The sequence below is a fragment of the Salvelinus namaycush genome, chromosome 16 (assembly GCF_016432855.1).
Source record: "Salvelinus namaycush isolate Seneca chromosome 16, SaNama_1.0, whole genome shotgun sequence".
In the NCBI taxonomy this organism is placed as follows: domain Eukaryota; kingdom Metazoa; phylum Chordata; class Actinopteri; order Salmoniformes; family Salmonidae; genus Salvelinus; species Salvelinus namaycush.
Genome location: NC_052322.1, coordinates 2,312,754 through 2,339,216, shown reverse-complemented (window position 1 = coordinate 2,339,216; position 26,463 = coordinate 2,312,754). Strand labels below are relative to the sequence as shown.

Below are 26,463 nucleotides of genomic sequence, written 5' to 3'. Positions count from 1 at the left end.
TCGATTATGAATAGCCATTACATAGTTACCGATAAATAAAGTTTTTCCAATAAGGAGTGGACATTTTCGTGTAGCAGCCTTTGAGAAAACAGACAATTAAAGCATGCTCATTCAATTGCAGTGGACGAGGAATATTTTACTGCATATTTTTGTTTTCAACGTGGAATTATAAGAGCACACTTTCTGTTTTGCATGTTGCAAGGTATGTATAAGGAAGTAGGTTTTCCTAAATCTTTCCCACACTTTTTTGCGTTGTTTTCCTTTTTCATGACATGAGTAGAAGGGAGCGAGCGGTTATTGCCAAAATTCTTTCGGTATTTCCCCCCCTCTCCCTCTCTTTAAGTAAATCCAGGAATAAAACTGCCTGTTGTCATAATAAAATGATAAATGTGTGCATTATTCGATCACGAAGCAGTTTCTGATTAATAGTACTTCCAACTGATTTGCACATTCTTGCGTTTAAACTGTTTAAACATCCTGAAAAAGCTATTTGTATTACTTTAGACAGTATCCATTGGAGCGAGCTGATGTTAATTCAGTATGGTGCAAGTTGCGCTGTAGTGAGCTTGCTTAATGACATCGAATGCATGCGTTTTAGAAGAAAAAAAAACTGTATTTTTTTTATTTTTCACACAGCCTCTTGCTTTCAGTGTCTTGGCAAAAAAGTATCAGTTATGTAAAATCCATTATGGACATATGCATTTTCGCCATAAGGAATTCGTTTTGGACTTTACTTGTAGCCTAACTATCATATAAATATAATTTTACTTGAATTAACAATTACATTCAGAGTTGTTTTTGTTATAAATCATTTTAAGAATATCATATGCTGGTTGTATTTGAGCGTTTTTGTTTTCTCTGCACAACATTTAGAAGTTGTTCCTTTTCAGGTTTAAAAATGCTAACTCCCGTTCGTATAAGCTAGTAGCCTAGCTAGCATACAGAAATCGGTGGTAGTAGTCAAAGTCGTTTTTAACTGCAATGCAGTTGATTAATGGCGATGACATGAACGTGTAGGCTTTTGGGTTTGACATCCATACAAATATTAGGCTCATTTTGCTGGGCGGCAATGAAGAGATTTGGGATCATTCCCGGATGGCATCTTACACCCACGCGTTTCCATGGCATTTCCATCGTTTGGGTCGAGTTCCATTGACCTCTTTACCACATCTATGGTAACATAAACACATATTAAAACATTACACGAATCTCTCTCTGCCTTGCTGTTGATCCCCCATAAACCCATACCACCACTGCCTCAGCGATTGTCATAGACATACTGTGCAGACTTATCTTTAACAGGGGTCTCCCGAGGCCATAAACTAGAAAGAGGGGAAAAGAGCCTTATGATTAATAAGGCTGCAGCAAGATAAAGACATACCACCTGCAGCAAGATAAAGATAAATATTGTTTTTAATATTTACATGTCCTCACCCCTGCTTTATTTCTTTATACACTGAACAAACATATAAACAGTAAAGTGTTGGTCCCATGTTTCAAAGCTGAAATATAAAATCCCATACATTTTCCATGCACACTTAGAGCTTATTTCTCTCAGATTTTGTGCACAAATTTGTTTACATCCCTGTTAGTGAGCCTTTCTCCTTTGCCAAGATAATTAATCCACCTGACAGGTGTGACATATCAAGAAACTGATTAAACAGCATGATCATTACACAGGTTCACCTTGTGCTGGGACAATAAAAGGCCACTCTAAAATGAGCAGTTTTGTCACACAACACAATACCACAGATGTCTCAAGTTTTGAGGGTGTGTGCAATTGGCATGCTGACTGCAGGAATGTCCACCAGAGCTGTTGCCAGAGAATTGAATGCTAATTTATCTACCATGAGCTGCCTCAAATGTCATTTTAGAGAATTTGGCAGTACGTCCAATCGGCCTCACAACCACAGACCACGCGTAACCACGCCAACCCAAAGTGAGCAATCGGTGGAGAAGGGCCTTGGTCAGGGAGGTTACCAAGAACCCGATGGTCACACTGACAGAGTTCCGGAGGTCCTCTGTGGAGATAGGAGAACCTTCCAGAAGGACAACCATCTCTGCAGCACTCCACCAATCAGGCCTTTATGGTAGAGTGGCCAGACGGAAGCCACTCCTCAGTAAAAGGCACATGACAGCCCGCTTGGAGTTAGCCAAAAGGCACCTAAAGGACTCTGAAACTATGAGAAATAAGATTCTGTGGTCTGATGAAACTAAGACTAACTCTTTTGCCTGAATGCCAAGCATCACGTCTGGAGGAAACCTGGCACCATCCCTACGGTGAAGCATAGTGGTGGCAGCATCATGCTGTGGGGATGTTGTTCATCAGCAGGGACTGGGAGACTAGTAAGGATCGAGGGAAAGATGAACGGAGCAAAGTACAGAGATCCTTGATGAAAACCTGTTTCTGAGCGCTCAGAACCTCAGACTGGGGTGAAGGTTCACCTTTCAACATGACAACGACCCTAAGCACATAGCCAAGACAATGCAGGCGTGGCTTCGGGACAAGTCTCTGAATGTCCTTGAGTGGCCCAGCCAGAGCCCAGACTTGAACCTGATCGAACATCTCTGGAGAGACCTGAAAATAGCTGTTTAGCAACACTCCCCATCCAACCTGACAGAGCTTGAGAGGATTTGCAGAGAAGAATGGGAGAAACTCCCCAAATACAGGTGTGCCAAGCTTGTAACATCATACCAAGAAGACTTGAGGCTGTAATCGCTGCCAAATGTGCTTTAACAAAGTACTGAGTAAAGGGTCCGAATAGTTATGTAAATCTGATATTTCTGGCTTTAAAAAAAAATACATTTGCAAAAATGTAAAAAAAACAGTTTTTCCTTTGTCATTATGGGGTATTGTGTGTAGATTGATGAGGGGGGGAAAACTATTTCATCCATTTTAGAATAAGGCTGTAATGTAACAAAATATGGAAAAAGTCAAGGGTTCTGAATACTTTCCGAATGCACTGTAGTTGCTGAATGAAGTGACAAGGCATCTTATATGCAATTTCACATCTCAAGATTAGAATAATGGGTAATCAAGTTAGACAGACAGAGTCTGGCCTTTTAAACAGGGCAATCAGGAAGATTCAAGGGAAACTCAAAAGACCGTTCCTGTGAGAGACAGAGTAGGCTGCAGAAGGGGAAGGGAGAGTGCAAGATGGGTTATGATATGGATACAATCAATTCTAATGGATAATGCTATGGAGGCTTGCTTTGTTTATGAGCGTCAGAGGTGTCTGATGGATTTTAATCGCAGGATAGCAATGAGAGGGAAATGGGGATGTTATTGCAGTAAATCCCAGTTCCTTCGGTGGTGGGCGAATAGCAAAGCTGCTCTATGGGGATTATTGTTATTAGCTTGAGTGATCTGACATCTAGTATAATTGTGTGCAATGTCCCGTTTGGATAGAATTCCACAGTTTCATTTGAGGGAATGATTGACTCCTAGGCACAATGCTAGGGATTAGAACTAAAACACACACACCGAGATAGAGAGAGAAACAGAGGCAGACTTCAACCGGCTTTGCACACAGCAAAAAGTAAAAAATATGATGACACTCCCATCAATGTGTATGCTGGCAGCCTACCAAGTAAATTCCACGATCACGCATTATTAAATCCACCAGCAGTCAGAATCCGACTGGCTTGAGTACCACCAACCTCCATAGCCCTGAGGTCAACTGGGGTTCACGAGTCCACAGCTGTCAAGAATGCCTTTCTCATTTAAGTTAATTTACATTTGTAGCAAAATGGCTCTGGTGAGTGATTCCAATGCAAGGGGGAGGCATGAGGCTTTGAATACGCGTGGGACAGCTGCAAACAGTCTTTCCATGGCTACATTTGCCATCCTGATTACATGTCAACCCCCAGTTCAACCCATACCCCAGAACCCCCGAGACCTCTGTGACACCATGCTGTTGACTGTTACTGTGCTAGGGAAGGAGAACAGTGCAGGATCCTTGGCACAATCTCTATTTAGGGCTGTTCTGAAGTGTTGTCATGCTGTATCACATTCAAGTTCAACAGTTCACGACCAGCCAGGGCACTTACACTTGCTAAAGTCTGGAGATTATAAAGAGACCTTTGTAACCTCTACAGCCCACACACACCAGCCCAGAGCCCTATAGCCACCAGGTGCATTTGTCTTCAGCAGAAATAGATCCCCTGGTGACATATAAGCAGCTAGCCATGACCACGGGCCACCCACGGTGAGGGAGGCACAGAGGGAAGGTCATATGTGTATATCTGAGCTGTCAAAGATTGCAGAGATATGTATAGGTTGTGTCATGTCATTTTGGATAATGAGACTTACAGTAAAAATCTAAAGTAAATTCATGTTACTGTAATTACAAGCAAATATAGACAGTGATGCTATAGGCCTTTAATGGATGTTAGCCTATATCAATATGACTTAAGTGCTGTATGTGGCATAACTGGTTTGGAAAGTGAACAGTCTTAAGGTCAAGTGTATGTTGCATGGTGAACACAGTTGACTTTCTTTGAATAGTAATCTGTTGTGGGGGTTTAATTCCAAAATGCAATAGTTAAATACAGACACTGCTCAAAAAAATAAAGGGAACACTTAAACAACACAATGTAACTCCAAGTCAATCACACTTCTGTGAAATCAAACTGTCCACTTAGGAAGCAACACTGATTGACAATAAATTTCACATGCTGTTGTGCAAATGGAATAGACAAAAGGTGGAAATTATAGGCAATTAGCAAGACACCCCCAATAAAGGAGTGGTTCTGCAGGTGGTGACCACAGACCACTTCTCAGTTCCTATGCTTCCTGGCTGATGTTTTGGTCACTTTTGAATGCTGGCGGTGCTTTCACTCTAGTGGTAGCATGAGACAGAGTCTACAACCCACACAAGTGGCTCAGGTAGTGCAGCTCATCCAGGATGGCACATCAATGCTAGCTGTGGCAAGAAGGTTTGCTGTGTCTGTCAGCGTAGTGTCCAGAGCATGGAGGCGCTACCAGGAGACAGGCCAGTACATCAGGAGACGTGGAGGAGGCCATAGGAGGGCAACAACCCAGCAGCAGGACCGCTACCTCCGCCTTTGTGCAAGGAGGAGCACTGCCAGAGCCCTGCAAAATGACCTCCAGCAGGCCACCATCGAAGAGGAGCAAATATGATGAGAACTACATTGATTTGTGGAGTCGCTAGTGCGCGATGAGACAAGGATATCCCTGCCGGCCAAACTCTCCCTAACCCGGACGACGCTGGGCCAATTGTGCGTCGCCCCATGGACCTCCCGGTCACGGCCGGCTGTGACAGAGCCTGGGCTCGAACCCAGAGTCTCTGATGGAACAGCTAGCACTGCGATGCAGTGCCTTAGACCACTGCGCCACCCAGGAGGCCTATGGCTGGGACAATTCTGGGGGAAAGGCCAAAAAAACTATACAGACAATGACTTCATCAAACAACACTGTTTCACGACGCGTCAGTGACATGGCAGGAGATGTTTTGAAACAATTACTTCTTCGCATGCAGGCCAGTGAATTCTATGCGTTACAGCTGGATGAGTCAACAGATGTGGCGGGCCTGGCACAGCTCCTGGTATATATCCATTATGTTTATGGGGGTCAATTAAGGAAGACATCCTCTTCTGCAAACCACTGGAAACCAGGACAACAGGAGAGGAAATTTTTAAAGTACTGGACAGCTTTGTGACATCAAATGGACTTTGGTGGTCAAGATGTGTTGGTATCTGTACTGATGCCGCAAAAGCCATGACGGGGAGACAAAGTGGAGTGGTAACGCGTACAAGCAGTTGCTCCCGACGCCACTTGGGTACACTGCAGCATCCACCGAGAGGCTCTTGCTGCCAAGGCAATGCCTGACAGCTTGAAAGACATTTTTGACACTACAGTGAATATGGTTACCTTTATTAAAGCAAGGCCCCTGAACTCTCGTCTATTTTCTGGACTATGCAATGATATGTGTAGCGACCATGCAACGCTTTTACAACATACAGAAGTGCGCTGGTTATCAATGGGCAAAAATTGAGAGACAAGCTTAAAGTTTTCTTTACTGACCATCATTTTCACTTGTCTGACAGCTTGCATGATGACGAGTTTCTCACACGACTGGCCTATCTGGGTGATGCTTTTTCTCACCTGAATGATCTGAATCTAGGATCACAGGGACTCTCCGCAATTACATTCAATGTGCGGGACAAAATTGAAGCTCTTCTTGGTCTGCATTAACAAGGACAACACACAGGTCTGTCCATCATTGTATGATTTTTTTGTGTGCAAATGAACTCAAGCTTACGGACAATGTCAAATGTTATATAGCTAGCGAATCACCTGAGTGTGTTGGGTGCGCAATTACACAGGTACTTTCCCGAAATGGATGACACAAACAACTGGATCCCTTTCATGCCCTGCCTCCAGTCCACTTACCGATATCTGAACAAGAGAGACTCATTGAAATTGCAACAAGCGGTTCTGTGAATATTGATTTTAATAAATCTTCTTCGGGATAGAGTCCTTTTTTCTCATTTTCCGCATGACTGACATGCCCAAAGTAAACTGCCTGTTGCTCAGGGCCTGAAGCCAGGATATGCATATAATTGGTACCATTGGAAAGAAAACACTTAGTAGTTTGTAGAAATGTTAAAATAATGTAGGAGACTATAACACAATAGATATGGTAGGAGAAAATTCAAAGAAAAACCAACCAGATATTTTTGTTTTTTGAGAGCCCATGCTGTTACAATGGAAAGTATAGGGGCATTCTGAAATCTAGCTCTCAGGGTGCAGTCCTATGGCTTCCACTGGGTGTCAGCACTCTATGTTCAAGGTTTCAGGCTTGTTTTTTATGGACTCCTCTTTAAATCTGCGTATTCCTCCAAAGCTCAGCTGTCCTGAGTATGCACAACTCTGCCAGGACCTAGGATCAAGACAGACAATTAAGTGTTTTAGTACTATATCTCTTGACACAATGATGAAAATAATCATGGCCTCTAAACCTTCAAGCTGCATACTGGACCCTATTCCAACTAAACTACTGAAAGAGCTGCTTCCTGTGCTTGGCCCTCCTATGTTGAACATAATAAACGGCTCTCTATCCACTGGATGTGTACCAAACTCACTAAAAGTCGCAATAATAAAGCCTCTAGAAAAAGCCAAACCTTGACCCAGAAATTATACAAAACTATCGGCCTATATCGAATCTTCCATTCCTCTCAATAAAAATAAAAAAAGCTGTTGCACATCAACTCACTGCCTTCCTGAAGACAAACAACGTATACAAAATGCTTCAGTCTGGTTTTAGACCCCATCATAGCACTGAGACTGCACTTGTGAAGGTAGTAAATGACCTTTTAATGGCGTCAGACCGAGGCTCTGCATCTGTCCTCGTGCTCCTAGACCTTAGTGCTGCCTTTGATACCATCGATCACCACATTCTTTTGGAGAGATTGGAAACCCAAATTGGTCTACACGGACAAGTTCTGGCCTGGTTTAGATCTTATCTGTTGGAAAGATATCAGCTTGTCTCTGTGAATGGTTTGTCCTCTGACAAATCAACTGTACATTTCGGTGTTCCTCAAGGTTCCGTTTTAGGACCACTACTGTTTTCACTATATATTTTACCTCTTGGGGATGTCATTCGAAAACATAATGTTAACTTTCACTGCTATGCGGATGACACACAGCTGTACATTTCAATGAAACATGGTGAAGCCTCAAAATTGCCCTCGCTAGAAGCCTGTGTTTCAGACATAAGGAAGTGGATGGCTGCAAACTTTCTACTTTTAAACTCGGACAAAACAGAGATGCTTGTTCTAGGTCCCAAGAAACAAAGAGATCTTCTGTTGAATCTGACAATTAATCTTGATGGTTGTAAAGTCGTCTCAAATAAAATTGAAGGACCTCGGCGTTACTCTGGACCCTGAACTCTCTTTTGACGAACATATCAAGACTGTTTCAAGACAGCTTTTTTCCATCTACGTAACATTGCAAAAATCAGAAACTTTCTGTCCAAAAATGATGCAGAAAAATGTATCCATGCTTTTGTTACTTCTAGGTTAGACTACTGCAATGCTCTACTTTCCGGCTACCCGGGTAAAGCACTAAATAAACTTCAGTTAGTGTTAAATACAGCTGCTAGAATACTGACTAGAACAATTTTTTAAAATCATATCACTCAAGTGCTAGCCTCCCTACACTGGCTTCCTGTTAAGGCTAGGGCTGATTTCAAGGTTTTACTGCTAACCTACAAAGCATTACATGGGCTTGCTCCTACCTATCTTTCCGATTTGGTCCTGCCGTACATACCTACACGTACGCTACGGTCACAAGACGCAGGCCTCCTAATTGTCCCTAGAATTTCTAAGCAAACAGCTGGAGGCAGGGCTTTCTCCTATAGAGCTCCATTTTTATGGAATGGTCTGCCTACCTATGTGAGAGACGCAGACTCGGTCTCAACTTTTAAGACTTTACTGAAGACTCATCTATTCAGTGGGTCATATGATTGAGTGTAGTCTGGCCCAGGAGTGTGAAGGTGAACGGAAAGGCTCTGGAGCAACGAACCGCCCTTGCTGTCTCTGCCTGGCCGGTTCCCCTCACTCCACTGGGATTCTCTGCCTCTAACCCTATTACAGGGGCTGAGTCACTGGCTTACTGGTGCTCTTTCATGCCATCCCTAGGAGGGGTGCGACACTTGAGTGGGTTGAGTCACTGACGTGATCTTCCTGTCTGGGTTGGCGCCCCCCCCTTGGGTTGTGCCGTGGCGGAGATCTTTGTGGGCTATACTCGGCCTTGTCTCAGGATGGTAAGTTGGTGGTTGAAGATATCCCTCTAGTGGTGTGGGGGCTGTGCTTTGGCAAAGTGGGTGGGATATATCCTTCCTGTTTGGCCCTGTCCGGGGGTATCATCGGTGTCTCCTGACCCCTCCTGTTTAAGCCTCCAGGATTTATGTTGCAGTAGTTTATGTGTTGGGGGGTTAGGGTCAGTCTGTTATATCTGGAGTACTTCTCCTGTCTTATCCGGTGTCCTGTGTGAATTTAAGTATGCTCTCTCTAAATCTCTCTTTCTCTCTTTCTTTCTCTCTCTCGGAGGAGCTGAGCCCTAGGACCTTGCCTCAGGACTACCTGGCATGATGACTCCTTGCTGTCCCCAGTCCACCTGGCCATGCTGCTGCTCCAGTTTCAACTGTTCTGCCTGCGGCTATGGAACCCTGACCTGTTCACCGGACGTGCTACCTGTCCCAGACCTGCTGTTTTCAACTCTCTAGAGACAGCAGGAGCGGTAGAGATACTCTTAATGATGGGCTATGAAAACCCAACTGACATTTACTCCTGAGGTGCTGACTTGCTGCACCCTCGACAACTACTGTGATTATTATTATTTGACCATGCTGGTCATTTATGAACATTTGAACATCTTGGCCATGTTCTGTTATAATCTCCACCCGGCACAGCCAGAAGAGGACTGGCCACCCCTCATAGCCTGATTCCTCTCTAGGTTTCTTCCTAGGTTTTTGCCTTTCTAGGGAGTTATTCCTTGCCACCGTGCTTCTACACCTGCATTGCTTGCTGTTTGGGGTTTTAGGCTGGGTTTCTGTACAGCACTTTGAGATATCAGCTGATATAAGAAGGGCTATATAAATAAATTTGATTTGATTTGTTTCTTCCAAAACGAATAAGAATAATGAGTTTTAGTACTGGGGCACACCCTTGGAAATTTGTGTATGTGCGCGCGATGAAGACAAGACGCACCTGCAAATATCGGTTTCCTATTGAACATACTTCTTTCCGAATTAAATATTATAGTTTGATTACATTTGAGAGTATCTGAGGAGTCAATAAAAACATATTTTGAGTTGTTTTAACAAATTTTAGCGGTAGATTTTTGGATTCCTTTCTCTGCATGTTGAACGAGTTGATTACTCAAATCGATGGCGCCAACTAAACTGACTTTTTGGGATATAAAGAAGGACAAATCAGAGGAAGATTATCAAAAAGTAAGTGAATATTCAATTGCTATTTGTGAATTTATGAAACCTGTGCTGGTGGAAAAATATTTTTGATGTGTGGGCCGTCCTCAAACAATCGCAAGGCATGCTTTCGCTGTAATGGATACTGTAAATCGGACAGTGCAGTTAGATTAACAAGAATTTAAGCTTTCAACCGATATAAGACACTTGTATGTACCTAAATGTTTAATATTCATAATTTTTATGATTATTTATTTGAATTGCGCGCCCTCCAGTTTCACCGGAAGTTGTCCCGCTAGTGGGACGCCTAGCCTTAAAGAGATTTCATAAGCCACTGCCAGATTTCTGGATTGGGCTCAGAGTATCCTGCTTGGAAAATCGTGCTGTTAAGACACTGATGCCCTTTGCAACCACGTACCTATGTGAAAATGGATTCTCGGCCCTCACTAGCATGAAAACTAAATACAGGCACAGAATGTGTGTGGGAAAATATTTAAGACTGAGATTCTCTCCAATACAACCCAACATTGCAGAGTTATGTGCATCCTTTCAAGCATACCATTCTCATTAACCTGTGGTGAGTTATTCACAATTTTCGATTAACAAATAAGGTTTTATATGTAAGATGGTTATATAAAGAGCAAAATTATTGATTATTATTATTTGTGCCCTCGTCCTATAAGAGCTCTTTGTCACTTCCCAAGAGCCGGATTGTGACAAACGCACATCACCAGATTAGTGACCAGAAAGCCCTTGTTTAATTTTCTCGGGTTTTGGCTGGCAAAACAGAGTAGCCTTCCTATGTTAATATTATCCATATAAAGTAGACTAACCATTTAGCAGTCTGCTACAGATGCATCTTTGCCACAGCAATACCCGGGGCCTAATTTACAACCGCTGCATAAACTTAAAATCAGACCTGTCCTCTTAACTGTGCACGTGTGAACGAGCATTATAACTCCTCCTGAAAAACACTCATACTTGTACCTTTTATGGTGACAATAACGCCCTTATTTGCTGATGTATAGTTTGGAAGTATTGGAATTAGGCCAAGACAGTAGGCTATCTAAAGGAAATAGCAATGTCGAATTTGATGACATGTCTTTGGAGGTGTTGGCAGAATGTTTTCTTTTGCAGTGACATCTGACCGTTTCTGAAAGACTAAAACAATTGCAAATTGTTGTGGACCTGTACACAGATCGTTTGAATGTAATAATGTTTTGCATTCTCTTTTTCCCTAATTTAAATATGCTAATTCTGATTTTTTTTTTTTATCTACAGTAGGCCTACTTACTTACAGTGGTAGCCTACACTCTTCAACTCAAACTGTTTTTTGTTTTTTTAAACGCGCACCCTTTCGAATGCGTAGAGCAAAAACTTGAAATGATAATAACCTAACTAACAGTCCCAGTTAAATGAGAGATGCGCATGGTAATTTGGTGTATGGCTACTATGGGAATATAAACTCATGGCCAGAAAAGGAGAGGAATTTATTCCGCAATGGTTATGATACAATACCGTTCAAAGGTTTGGGGTGACTTATAAATGTCCTTGTTTTTCGTGAAAACATGCATGAAATTAGTTGCAAAATTATTAGGAAATATAGTCAAGATGTTGACAAGGTTATAAATAGTAATTGTGTACTTCAAACTTTGCTTTCGTCAAAGAATCCTCCACTTGCAGCAATTACAGCCTTGCAGACGTTTGGCATTCTAGTTGTCATTTTGATGAGGTCATCTGAAGAGATTTCACCTCATGCTTCCTGAAGCACCTCCCACAAATTGGATTGGCTTGATGAGCACTTCTTACGTACCATACGGTCAAGCTGCTCCCACAACAGCTCAATAGGGTTGAGATCCGGTGACTATGCTGGCCACTCCATTATAGACAGAATACCAGCTGACTGCTTCTTCCTTAAATAGTTCTTGCATAGTTTGGAGCTGTGCTCTGGCTCATTGTCCTGTTGTAGGAGGAAATTGGCTCCAATTATGCGCTGTCCACAGGATATGGCATGGCATTGCAAAATGGAGTGATAGCCTTCCTTCTTCAAGATACTTTTTACCCTGTACAAATCTCCCACTTTACTACCACCAAAGCACCCCCAGACCATCACATTGCCTCCACCATGCTTGACAGATGGCATCAAGCACTCCAGCATCTTTTAGTTTTTTCTGCGTCTCATGAATGTTCTTCGTTGTGATCCAAACACCTCAAACTTAGATTTGTCTGTCCATAACACCTTTTTCCAATCTTCCTCTGTCCAGTGTCTGTGTTCTTTTGCCCATCTTAAATATTTATTTTTATTGGCCAGTCTGAGATATGGCTTTTTCTTTGCAACTCCGCCTAGAAGGTCAGCATCCCGGAGTCGCCTCTTCACTGTTGACGTTGAGACTGGTGTTTTGCAGGTATTATTTAATGAAGCTGCCAGTTGAGGACTTGTGAGGTGTCTGTTTCTCAAACTAGACACTAATTTACTTGTCCTCTTGTTCAGTTGTGCACCAGGGCCTCCCACTCTTTGTATTCTTGTTAGAACCAGTTTGCGCTGTTCTGTGAAGGAAGTAGTTCGAGATCTTCCGTTTCTTGGCAATTTCTCGCTTGGAATAGCCGTCATTTCTCAGAAAAAGAATAGACTGACTAGTTTCAGAAGAAAGTTATTTGTTTCTGGCCATTTTGAGCCTGTAATCGAACCCACAAATGCTGATGCTCCAGATACTCAACTAGTCTAAAGAAGGCCAGTTTTATTGCTTCTTTAATCAGGACAACAGTTTTTCAGCTATGCTAACATAGTTGCAAAAGTTTTTTCTAAGGATCACTTAGCTTTTTAAAATGATAGACTTGGATTAGCTAACACAACGTGCCATTGGAACACAGGAGTGTGTAAGGACCAACGCCGTGGATGAGAAACAGGTACTTGGAGTCAACATTTAATAAGGAACAGACATGAAACAACACAGGCACAGTGTCAGCACATGGGCAAAACAACAGCATACGACAATCAATGCAGCAGCGGGGAACAGAGATGGGGAACTGAAAAATATAGGGGAGGTAATAAACAGGGGATTGAGACCAGGTGAGTCCAATAATATGCTGATGCGCGTGACGGGGAAAGGCAGGTGTGCGTAATGATGGGGAGCCTGGCGCCTTCGAGCGCCAGGGAGGGGGAGCGGGAGCAGGCGTGACAGAGTGATGGTTGCTGAATAATGGGCCTCTGTACGCCTATGTAGATATTCCATTAAAAATCATCCGTTTCCAATAGTCATTTACAATATTATCAATGTCTACACGGTATTTCTGATCAATTTGATGTTATTTTAATGGACAACAAAAGGTGCTTTTCTTTCAAAAACAAGAACATTTCTAAGTGACCCCAAACTTTTTGAACGGTAGTGTATATTATGTTCATAGATTAAATATTGCCTACGCTAGAAATCACATTACAGTACTCAGACGTAGCCTACATACGTCAATGGAAAAGGTGAACCGTCTGTTCTACCGTAGGATCGGATCGCATAGAGCAAAATAGACTACTTGAAAGACCTTACCTATTTACTACTGTGTAGTGGGTCCAATTAAATGAGAGATGGGACGAATGGTAGTCTATCCAAACCTGTTGTAGGCCTATAGGCTATTTTGTGAGTAGCCTATGAAACCATCACAGTCAGAAAAGGTGAGGAATTTATTCTGCAATGATCATGGACATGAAATAAATAGTAGGAAATATATTCCTATTTCAAATGATTTTAGAATTCAAAAGAATGTACTAATGGCAAATGATTGCACCTTGTTATTACATTTAGCTAGACCTACCTGTTTTTGTGTTGTTGTTATGAATAAGAGTGTCATCATATATTCCTAATTTGCAAAAGGCTACTAGGACACTTTTTATGCCTTGCAATGCAAGACTTTAACCACTAGAAACTGTGAGTACGCATGGTCTAGAAACTGTGAGTACGCATGGTCTAGAAACTGTGAGTACGCATGGTCTAGAAACTGTGAGTACGCATGGTCTAGAAACTGTGAGTACGCATGGTCTAGAAACTGTGAGTACGCATGGTCTAGAAACTGTGAGTACGCATGGTCTAGAAACTGTGAGTACGCATGGTCTAGAAACTGTGAGTACGCATGGTCTAGAAACTGTGAGTACGCATGGTCTAGAAACTGTGAGTATGCATGGTCTAGAAACTGTGAGTATGCATGGTCTAGAAACTGTGAGTACGCATGGTCTAGAAACTGTGAGTACGCATGGTCTAGAAACTGTGAGTACGCATGGTCTAGAAACTGTGAGTACGCATGGTCTAGAAACTGTGAGTACGCATGGTCTAGAAACTGTGAGTACGCATGGTCTAGAAACTGTGAGTACGCATGGTCTAGAAACTGTGAGTACGCATGGTCTAGAAACTGTGAGTATGCATGGTCTAGAAACTGTGAGTATGCATGGTCTAGAAACTGTGAGTATGCATGGTCTAGAAACTGTGAGTATGCATGGTCTAGAAACTGTGAGTATGCATGGTCTAAGCAGTATAAGCACTTCCCCACTTTAAGTTCAGTTTTTATAAATGCCAACTTTTGCGTGAAAATTGGTTCACGCATGTTTTGGGGCATATTTTGTTAATTTGCAAAGTTTAGAAATGAGGACCCTGGTGATTTCATTGATAATTTACATATTTTGGGTGGGTTATATAGGCCTACGTCAGTGGTGGTACTGGCTATATGTCTACAACATGGCTGTAACATCGCACCACCTTCAATACTTATGGGATGAAGATGTAACATACTCTGGCGAATTAATTGCGATATTTGTGAGGAAGAAAAAGGCTACAGACAGAGCGTATGCTTTCCATCCGGTCCTGCAACCTCCGCTGCACAGGCCCACAGGTAGGCCATAGGATCCTGCTTGCTCTGAACTCCAAGGTGACAATGTGACATCATATCCCTAGTTGATATTGACTGCTAACATTAATGACTTTCAGCTCAAAATCCAGGTGTAAAACGCAGTTTATTTTTCTGTATCTTGCGTTTTGTAGATGCTTGATCGTTTATTGCTGTCAGGATAGGCTGCGTTCGCGCAGCGATTCTGCTCGGGTGTTCGCCCTCTGCGCGCGTGCATGTGCGTGCATAGGGGCCGCAAGCTCAAAAAGTGTGAAAACCACTGAGCTAATAACCAGATTGCTGATTTGATGTACAGTTATAGGATCAGATGCAGCGCAAACATCAAATTGTAGGGAGACAGGATTACCATAATAATAAATATGCAGCTTCAATTCTGGTGATCAAGAATATGAACCGTTTACTTTGCAAGCTCACCAGCAATTGGGCAAAACCCTAACCCTAACACAGGCCTACCGGTCTTTTGGTATGTTAAAATTGCTTGAAATTACTCATTTAATTATGAAGCTTGAATTTTGAATTTGTTATTAAAATGAATTATTACATAATCAAAATGTGTTGTAGACAAAATAATGAAAAAGGCTGTGTCTGGTAGCCTCTATAAATAGACAAAGATTTGTATTTGAAGAAGTCATTGCCTGTAGCCTATATATTTGTTTTACTTGACTTGAGACTTGACTTGAAAAAACTTGTGACTCGACTCGACTTGCTCTTAGAATGCACGACTTGGACTTGACTCAAGACTAGACCGGTTGTAAATTGGACTTGGACCCTATGACTTGCTCTATTCTTTCTTGTAATCTGGCAACATAATACTAATAAAATCAATAGACTCAAGCATGTCTGTTTGCCTTTCGCATCCTATGGCCTCTTTGCACGCAGCCCTAAAAAACAAACCTGGACCGATTATGACTGTATCAACCTTCAGGGAGGCAGGCAAGCTGTCACACAGACCGATGTAACCCTTTCCTGGTGTTGGCCATTTGGTGCAACACTCAGCATTGAAGAAAACAGTTATTCAAATGAAACATTTACGAGATAGTATCAACACATCTAAAATACACGTAGAATTAAGCTGCCACATTTGTTCTATTTGTCTCCTGTCGACTGGACAAGCCAAATACAGAGGAAACAATGCATATATGTGATGAATTAAAAGTGAGTAAAAACGTTGAAAAAAATGGACAAGTGAAAAACAATATTCAATTGATATCTTTATTTGTTTTGACAGAAAGACAATAGAAACATACTAATTGCAACAATAATATAAAAAGGTTTGCAGCACCACAGTGCAGTACTTCCATTCGAAACAAATATGATCTTAGTGGTTCTGATTTCTATTAACACCTATGTACAGCCTTCGACATTTTGTAGGCTACAAATCGATATAAATTATGACCTGAGTTTCTGACGTGCGCACTGCAAACCCATAACCATGATATGGCTCAACTGCACCGTTTTTTTCATGATTGAGTTTTGGATCTTGTTAAAATATGATTTTGCATAGTCATTTACAAAAAGAAAAATAGAAATACAATGGAAGTGATAAATAATTTAAAACCACGCCAGACTTCCTTTAAATAGGCTACAAGTGATTCGACATCTCTTATGTGCTTGTGAATTTGAGACTGAGTTTTGAAATATTCCCATGGTAGGTAGCCTACAGTAAAAATGGTTTACCCAACGTTTCAGGGAAATACCTACTGCGCTCAACATTATCCAAAATAACCAAGGTTTCACCTTTGTCAGGTCTACGTCCAAAACTTTTAGAGCTCTATAAAGTTCCGTTGATTTGAAAGCGCCTCGTGATAAAACTCTATAGTCTTTGTTAATAAGCAGCCCCAACGCTTTGCTGTGGTACTACAGGGTGGTGCACTGCGCCCGGGTGCTGTAGATGCGACCCCTGTTGGTACCAGTGGTTGCTATAATCCTCCAGGTAGGGGGGCGACGAGCTGAGGGGTGGCTGCGGGATTTGGGGCCTGCTGGGCGGGGTAGTGAGAGAGTTATTGTCCCAGACCGTCGGGGATGGCGGGGAGTTGCACGCCATGGAGTCGCTGGCGTTTGGGCTGTGGTCGAGGGGAACCTCTCCGTTCTTGTAGAGCTTCTTGAATTTGGACCTCCGGTTTTGGAACCAAATCTTGACCTGTTAGGGAAAAGATGAACGTTGTTAGTCTAAATGTCATGTCAAAAGAGGAAAATATAATTTTCAACAAAACATCTGCATTTTAAATAGTCAATTAATCATGGTGGCTTACATCAGTAGGCCTCGGTCTAAATATAAAGCTAGGCCTATAGGCCTACATTATAAGGACATCTAGCCAAGAGCACACATTAAAAAAAAATGTGTACACAAATGTGGCCAATATTCAAATGCAATATAATAACCAATTATTTTTGACAATACAAACATTTGTCAATGGAAAATAGCCTATAGGCTTCCGATGATTAATTTGGCGAGGTATGCCAGATATGAGACATTTCACTATTTGAGGACAACCTACAGAAGTCAAAGCAAGTTGTTATGAGTTAAGGGTGACTGCACTTACAATATGTGTAATCGTCATGATAGTTACCTGTGTCTGCGTCAGTCCCATTTGAGCAGCAAGTTCGGCTCTCTCGGGGAGGGCGAGGTACTGCGCTTTCTGAAAACGTCTCTGCAACGCTGCTAGTTGGTAGCTGGAGTAAATTGTTCTCGGCTTGCGGATTTTCTTTGGTTTTCCATTCACCATACGAACTTCAGGCTCGGGTTCTTCTTTCACTGTAAAGAAAGAAGCAACAATTGTTTCATTAGTTCTCAGTATCAGTTATGAAAAACATTTAAACAATGCCAAAACAATGTAATAATAATAATGATAATAAGTCATCATCATGATAAACTTCATGTTATTTTGTGTTAATTAATATATCATTACTATAATCTTTATTACATTGTTATAGGCTAGTTGAAGTTGCAATAGCAATGTTTTCATGAGTGGTGCAACGCTCAAATAAATGGAAAAAAGTCTTGATCGTGCTCAACCTGCAATAATATCCTCAATAATCGGTCAGTGTTTTGTATAATAACCCTACATATCTGCCCAGTGATTCGCAGACAGTTGCTATCAGTGCAATTACTAACCATAATCGTTTTACGACTACCTGTTAATAGCGGTCTATTCTTCATCAAAAGCCATCAATTAGCAGCATGGTTCCAACTTCCGTATTGTAGTTTTACTAGTAACTTGTAATAAATCCCACCTTTACAAAATACTAATTTAACAATTTAAATGAATGTCTGAAACCCAAATATGACTTTTCACCCGTACAATGTTTTTGCTATCTCTGCTATCTCATTCTATTTCTGTCAGCTGTAATAGTCAACCAGTATAGATTACACCAATGCAAATGCTTCTCAATTGAGCGGGCCTATATAACATAAAACTACCCAAGACACTACCCTAATGTTTTTCCAGAGTATGCATGCATTCTTCTCTCTCTCTTTTACGCATACAACGAAACAGGCAAAATATAACACAGGAATAATTAAAATACGTTGAAGTATTTACCTGAGCTTTGAGGTGAAGCCTGCAGATGATCTCTGTTGTAATGTCCATATTGTCTGTAGGAATTTGTGTAAGGGTATTCAGACTTGGTGGGATAAACTCCTGCACCACCCATTCCATTCAGGTTAAATTGGTGATGGTAGGCATTCATTTGTTGCCCGTAGGTTTGACTCTGGTAATATTCGTGATGGCTGTGAGCCGTCTGTCCGCTGTAGTAGCCCATGTCCGTGACTGAGGACTCCGGGAGAGTCGGAGAGTCCTTGGAGCTCGGGTGGCAACTCATAGATCCGGGGAGATCGGTCAAAATGCTCGCTACCTTCTTCTCATAAGTCTGTCCGCTCATCATGGGTCGCAGCCCTCCAAAGAAAATAAAGTCCACGATAATTCGTAAACACAGGACGTTTGTGCAATAGTGTTCAAAGAAATCGCAGTGAATAGATGTAGTCAGTCGTGCCCTGAACGCTAGTCCTTGGAGAGCAAGTCCTTCTCAAACTCTCCTAGCTGTAGTAACTCGATTGTGGCACCAATCTACACCAGTGAAACGGAATTATAGAGTGCTGGGATGGATGCTGCGTTCTCATTGGCTCCAGTCAATCCTTTTTTATCTCTCCCTCTTGCCCTCAAGGCGAAATGGTGGCGCTCAATAAATCCTACCCTTGGACTAAATTGCCAAAACACACATGTCTTTTGGCGCTTCAGGTTTGTCTTTTCAACCTGGACCCAGGGGTAGATGTAACATAGCAAATGTAAATCCACAACACTCCAATTAGTATGATTTGTTACCTTTCATATGTTAGCTATGTGGCTAATGTTAGCTAGGCTAGGGGTTGGGGTTAGGAGTTAGGTTAAAGAGTGAAGGTTAGTGTTAGGTGAAGGATATGCTAACATGCTAAATAGTTGAAAAGTCGCTCAAAAGTAGTAAGTAGTTGCATGCTAAGATGTTAATTAGCTCAAATTCAAAAATTGTCCCTGATGAGATTTGAACACGCAACCTTTTGGATGTCAGATCTTTGAGTTACATGCCCACCCATACTTTTGTTTTTGCCTTAAGTAACCTATTGTCATATGTAACCTTACCAAACGTAACATATCATACTAATTTGAATGTCCTGGATTTACGTTGACTATTTTATGTCTAGTCTATGAGACCAGGCTGGTCTTTTAAAGACAATTTAGAGTTATTTAGCTGTTGACAGCATCACTCAAAAGCATATAACTACAAACAAACGTTGCATGGATTCTCTGTGCTTTGTTTGAAAATGGAGCTGAGTACTGACACTCTTACGGCCTACTACTTATCCCACTGTAGCCAGAACGTCTGTCTCATTCCTTGTCCTTATTCTTGAGAAGAGTTAAGGCTACTTATTCAAAGCCGCCAAACTGTGCCCTTAGCCTATTCATTCTAATTCATCAACATTCAGAAGTGTCCTAGGACAGTGAGCTTGGGGTGAAAGAGATCGAAATGATAAGAAAACCATTCCACTGAATGCCTTTGGGGTGAATTATTTTTTTTTGTGTGTGTGTGTGTGTGTGTGTGTGTGTGTGTGTGTGTGTGTGTGTGTGTGTGTGTGTGTTTGTGTGTGTGTGTGTGTGTGTTTTCCTAAATCTATTTAAAACAAACAAACAAAAACTGTCAGGCCTACTGTAATTGTCATGCTTAATGAAAGGAGTGCTCATTGATTCGGTCTCAAAGTAGGTGTATGAAGTACAACACTACATCCAGGTTCTGTAGAGTTTCTTTTTTGGTGATATTGTCATCATCCATGGTCATTATGTGAAGGCTATAGGCTACCCCAAGGTGTTAGTAATTTTGAAAAGCAATTATATTTTATGCCATTTTTTTTTATATAACAAAAAACACAGAGTGCATGTTCACTTCTGCTCTTGCAAGTCATATAAGAGTGAAAGGTATAGAAAAGGTCTTATTTTTTGTTTGTTAATTATTATATATATATATATATTTTTTACATAAAGTTACACTGCTCCGTAGTGTTTGGTTTTATGATTGTGGTAAAAGTTGAGGTGCTGACATAAAAACACTTATTTTACCAGACTATAGTGACACCATTCACCTCGATGCATTAATACTCCTTTCGGTGTTACTCACATAAGATATGTAAAAAAAATATATATATGTTACTCAGGCAGTCCAGTCCAAGCCGAACATTTTCCTCGAATGAATTCCTCCAAGTACAGTATTATATTGCATTTTCAGTACAACACATTGAACCACACCAGTTAAAGAATGAGGTTATACTACCCCCTTGTGGTGTATTCGTGGAAGGTTCAGCAGTAGTTGTAAACTGTAGTAACTGGGGGAGTAATTCATTCGTTTATAAAGCGACATCTGGGAAACTCGTCACCAGAGAAGTATACATTGTGTAACTTGACTTTGACTTCGTTAATTCTTGCTCACCATTTACAGAAAAATGTATATGAAATAAAAAAAATGGCATAAAAAAAAATAACTAAAAAAAACACAATACATGGTATGAATAGAATACAGGACACTTAGACACATATACCAGGACATTCTTCTCATGATGGAAAAAGGAATTGTTAAAAATGTATTGTTAAAAGAGATCCCATTATAAACATTCAAATGATAGAGTTATTGTACCGTCTGACAGCAGTAGAGCGACGTTTCTCAGGCGGTTCGTATGGCCAGGATTACACAACAGTTTGTGGCTGTTTCTCAGGCGGTACATACGGCCAGGATTACACAACAGTTTGTGGCTGTTTCTCAGGCGGTACGTACGGCCAGGATTACACAACAGTTTGTGGCTGTTTCTCAGGCGGTACGTACGGCCAGGATTACACAACAGTTTGTGGCTGTTTCTCAGGCGGTTCGTACGGTTAGGATTACACAACAGTTTGTGGCTGTTTCTCAGGCGGTACATACGGCCAGGATTACACAACAGTTTGTGGCTGTTTCTCAGGCGGTTCGTACGGTTAGGATTACACAACAGTTTGTGGCTGTTTCTCAGGCGGTACGTACGGCCAGGATTACACAACAGTTTGTGGCTGTTTCTCAGGCGGTACGTACGGCCAGGATTACACAACAGTTTGTGGCTGTTTCTCAGGCGGTACGTACGGCCAGGATTACACAACAGTTTGTGGCTGTTTCTCAGGCGGTACGTACGGCCAGGATTACACAACAGTTTGTGGCTGTTTCTCAGGCGGTACGTACGGCCAGGATTACACAACAGTTTGTGGCTGTTTCTCAGGCGGTACGTACGGCCAGGATTACACAACAGTTTGTGGCTGTTTCTCAGGCGGTACGTACGGCCAGGATTACACAACAGTTTGTGGCTGTTTCTCAGGCGGTACGTACGGCCAGGATTACACAACAGTTTGTGGCTGTTTCTCAGGCGGTACGTACGGCCAGGATTACACAACAGTTTGTGGCTGTTTCTCAGGCGGTACGTACGGCCAGGATTACACAACAGTTTGTGGCTGTTTCTCAGGAGCCTAGTGGTGCAATCACCTTTTTTGTAGGGAGCAGGTTGTGCAGTGGGTGTTCAAGAGTGTGTCTGTCCTTCACCAGATGCATTACAGCCTGCTCTCACCTTGACTTTCGGATGTGTGACTGCAATTTTGCAATAGAATGACACCACATACTTTATTGGGGTGAAGGAAATGAATATATTTGTCCATTATGAGAAGTAGGCCTAAAGATAATTACTTCTTAAGTCCTCTTCGTCCCACAGCTTGTGCCCCATGAGAGACCCATCTCTTCCAGCTCAGCCACCTGTCTGTCGCCATGTTGCTTTTGGCCTGCCTTGCTTGCGCTTTCCAATTGGTGTCAATCTGGGCCCAGTTTTTCAAACTTTTCTGACTGGATTTCTGCAATCAGATTGCATTAAGGCCTAGATTCAATCAGTGTTGCAGACGATGAACACTAGAGCGCGATTTAAGTTGAAAGGTTATGTTCCTGCGTTCGCAGAAACTGCATTCACGGTAATTGCCGCACATGTCGGCTCAATCGTAAATTACCTTCACATTCAAATCAAGCTATAAAACGTGGATCTTCCGCGATACGGATTGAATCTAGCCCTAAATGTTACAACTGGGTATTTATTAACTGAAACATTTGATTCTGATCCTCTGGATAGGGATCGGATTTGGTAATCCAATCTGACCTGTACAGCTTTTTTAATCGCTTTGGTACTTTTTTCACAAGTATAGTGCTGAATTTTCTGAACTCTTAGCACGAAACTCAAAACTGGTAACACTTGCAACACATATATAGTCTTACATTCAATACCTTTCATTGTGAATTCATTTTGTTTGCAAACATCTTTCACCACACAACCACTGATCCAAAATATAAGTTTACTGTGAAATATAATAAGTACTTTGGTTTAAACACAACAAAATTACATCTTCTCAATTTAGTTATTTTAACAAAAAGTTAATCCAATAGCAAAACAAAACTGTTTTCACATTAGGCATTACATGTGCATAACCCATTAAAGAGCTAAAGAGTAGAGCATTGTAGTAGTCTAATCTTGAAGTGACAAAAGCATGGATTAGGTTTTTAGCAATGTTACGAAGACAGAAAGAAGCTGCTCTTGAAATATTTTTCATATGTTAGTCAAAAGAGAGATCAGGGTCCAGAGGAACGCCGAGGTCCTTCAGTTTTAATTGAGACGACTGTACAACCGTCGAGATTATTTGTCAGATCAAATAGCAGATATCTTTGTTTTTTGGGACCTAGAACGAGCCTCTCTGTTTTGTCCGAATTTAAAAGTAAACAATTTGCCGACATCCACCTCCTTATGTCTGAAACTCAGACATCCAGGGTAAGTGATTTTGAGGCTTCATCATGTTTCATTGAAGTTGCAATCGAAAGGTTGCAAGATCGAATCCCCAAGCTGACAAGGTAAAAATCTGCCGTTCTGCCCCTTAACAAGGCAGTTGATCCACTGTTCCTAGGCCGTCATTGAAAATAAGAATTTGTTCTTAACTGACTTGCCTAGTTAAATAAAGGTACTTTTTTTTTTAAATGCACAGCTGTGAAAAGTTGACATTGTGTTTCCGAATGACATCCCCAAGAGGAATAATATATAGTGAAAACAATAGTGGTTCTAAAACAGAACCTTGAGGAACACTGAAATGTACCATTTATTTTTCAGAGGACAAACCATCCAGGGTCCAGTAGGCAGCTGGAAGGTTTAGAGGCCATTCTTCTTTTAGTGAATGTCTCGAGAGATACAGGATTAAAAAACTAGACTGTATCCATTGATCCGAGGTCCTGGCAGTTCTGTGCAGACTCAGGACAACTGAGTTTTGGAGAAATATGCATATTCAAAAGAGGAGTCCATAATTTGCTTTCTAATGATCATGATCTTTTCGTCGAAGAAGTTCATGAATTCATCTCTGCTGAAGTGAATGCCATCCTCACGTGGGGAATGGTACCTTTTTGTGCATTCATTTTGTTTGTAGACATCTTTCACCACACAACCACACTGTTTTCACATTAGGCAGTACACTTGCACTACCCATTAGAATTGACTGAACATCAAATTCCCATCCCATGTGTGATCAAATGTGACATCATTGAATTTAAAAAACAACAACATTTATTTAATCTTTATTTAACTAGGCAAGTCAGTTAAGAACAAATTCTTATTTACCATGACGGCCTACACACAAAATGTGCTTAGAGTTTGAAGACATATTTCACAATGTAATCAAATGAAAGAAACATGTTTAGCAGGCATTAGTTCGCATCAAGCCTGTCTTGAGCATTTGGCCATAGGTTCTCGTCAAAATCGCAGCAAATATCCTCATTGTTCATACAGCTGGGGAAAAACCTTTCGGCATGGCAAATCCAACCTGACAGTTCTGAATTGAAATCATTGCATGCCTTGTCCTTGGCCTGAAGGAGGGTGGTACGCTCATGGGGATGGCAATTATACACATTTCATCTGTATTGTAATCGTGTATTGTATTTTACAGTATTGCAGTGTACTTATGTATTGTAGAGTTAATCTACGTGGCTCAGTTAATAAGCGCATGGCACTAGCAACACCAGAGTTCTGGGTTTGATTCCCACTGGGGTCACACAATAAAATGTATGGGCTGTTGTCACTTTGGATAAAAGTATCTGCTACATAAATGGCATATATAACAGCATTGTAGTACTGTATTGGCTTATGCAATTTTAGTATAAGCAAAAAGACCCCAGAAACTTCATTTTGTATACATGTTTACTGTATAGGGGATGCATTTCTTTCTTAATGGACTTTCTGGATTATTTGCATATTGTATCGATATTATACTTGTGCACTGTAGTAGCAGTAGAACAATGCATTTCACTGCACCTGCTGCAACATCTGCTAGAGTTGTGAAAATGTACCACATGCTTGTGAAAATGGCACCAAAGTAATAAAAAAAACTGCAAACAGGATTAAATGTTGTTTTTCAATATTTCAGAACTCAATGGAACTGATTACCATAGTTTTGATGCCGCAAGTCAGGATAATCTTGATCCCACTGGAAGGGTGGATTCAGGGGGTTATACTGTATCACTAACCCGAGAAATGTCAATGTAACTAAGATGGGGAGGTTTAAAAAACATTGTGTTATATTGACTGCAGTGTAGGTATGGGGTCAGTTATTATATTGAGAAGTGTCAAATAAAAGTATGTAATAACTTATAAGTGATATTCAGTCTATTTTTTATCTTAGTTTTAATTCATGTAGTTTACTCATCTTTGTTAATCTCTGACAGTGTAGACGTAGTAACATGACCTGTCCAGTAGATGGCAAGCTGTAGGCCTATTCAAAGCTCTGAAAATCCAGACTGTGATCTTGATATTGTAATATCTGGATCAGAATGATCCTATCTGATCCTTTATCGAAAACCTGTCGCATAATAATCAGAATGTATCGCACACCCAAGCCTAGTCAGAATCTACAGCACACCAAATAAAGTGAAGGTACCGGAGGCAAAATGCAAAACTGGAGAAACAGGAAAAAGTATCTGTACACTTCCAGTCACATGCAATGAGATTACAGAACAACACTGTAGTGATATAGACCATCCAACAGGTGGCGTACACGTCACATTATTTTGCTTTACATACCCCTCTCGCATGCACATGCACACACTCACACAATGACGTCAAGGGCCTCAGCTACCCGAGCCATGGCGTGTTCACCTGCTATCATCTAGAAGGCGGCGACAGTACAGGTGCATCAAATCTGGGACCGAGAGACTGAAAAACAGCTTCTATTTCCAGGCCATCCGACTGTTAAATAGTCACCACTAGCTGGCCTCGCCCAGTACCCTGCCCTGAACCTTAGTCACTGTTACCAGCCGACTACCACCTGGTACTCAGACTGTTGCCCTATGTACATAGTCATTGAACACTGGTCACTATCACTACTGGTCACTACCGGTGCATCAATCTAATTAACATGATTAAAAATCTGTCAGTTTAAGCTAGAGATATGTTTTTTTGCATAGTCTCAATCCATCTGCACTCAATCCAGGACAGACACTTCAAAACCATATTCCTCATTATTTATTTTTTGCAATTTATGAATGTGATATTTAATCTGTTTCTATGGACTATAGCAGTAAAGGCCAAATTCTATTATTTTATATAATATATATATGTATATATAAATAATTTAATACAGGGGTCCTAAAATTCAAAATCAAATAGCTTAATGACATGACCATCTTAAAACAATTCCATATTTTAGCTTAGTAACCCCCCCCCCCCCCCCCCCCCCACTACTGTTTCACTTACTATACATACAAAAGTTTGTGGACACCCCTTCAAATGAGTGGATTCGGCAATGTCAGCCACACTCGTTGCTGACAGATGTATAAAATCGAGCACACAGCCATGCAATCTCCATAGACAAACATTGGCAGTAGAACGGCCTTACTGAAGAGGTCAGTGACTTTCAATGTGCTGCTAAGTATTCAAAATGTAACGAGTACTTTTTGGGGCCAGGAAAAATGTATGGAGCAAAAAGTACATTATTTTCTTTAGGAATGTACTGGAGTAAAAGTACAAGTTGTCAAAAAATATTCATAGTAAAGTAAAGTACAGACACCC

The 26,463-nt window shown here is 41.2% G+C and overlaps 1 protein-coding gene across 1 annotated transcript; it reads right to left on the bottom strand.

The window, feature by feature from the left end:
- Positions 1–16,668: 16,668 nt before the first annotated feature.
- Positions 16,669–18,728, bottom strand: LOC120060577 (homeobox protein Dlx3b-like). The gene is made up of 3 exons (XM_039009949.1): positions 18,386–18,728; positions 17,414–17,598; positions 16,669–16,983 (listed from the first exon to the last, which is right to left on the bottom strand). Exons 1-3 carry the CDS (start codon positions 18,726–18,728, stop codon positions 16,669–16,671), a joined length of 843 nt encoding a protein of 280 aa, XP_038865877.1.
- Positions 18,729–26,463: the final 7,735 nt, after the last annotated feature.

Coding starts and splice junctions, on each gene's coding strand:
- LOC120060577 (XM_039009949.1), bottom strand. CDS start 18,728: ATGATGAGCGGACAGACTTATGAGAAGAAGGTAGCGAGCATTTTGACC. Junction 17,599..18,385: donor GGCTTCACCTCAAAGCTCAG/GTAAATACTTCA, acceptor CTTTCTTTACAG/TGAAAGAAGAACCCGAGCCT. Junction 16,984..17,413: donor TGGGACTGACGCAGACACAG/GTAACTATCATG, acceptor TTTCCCTAACAG/GTCAAGATTTGGTTCCAAAA.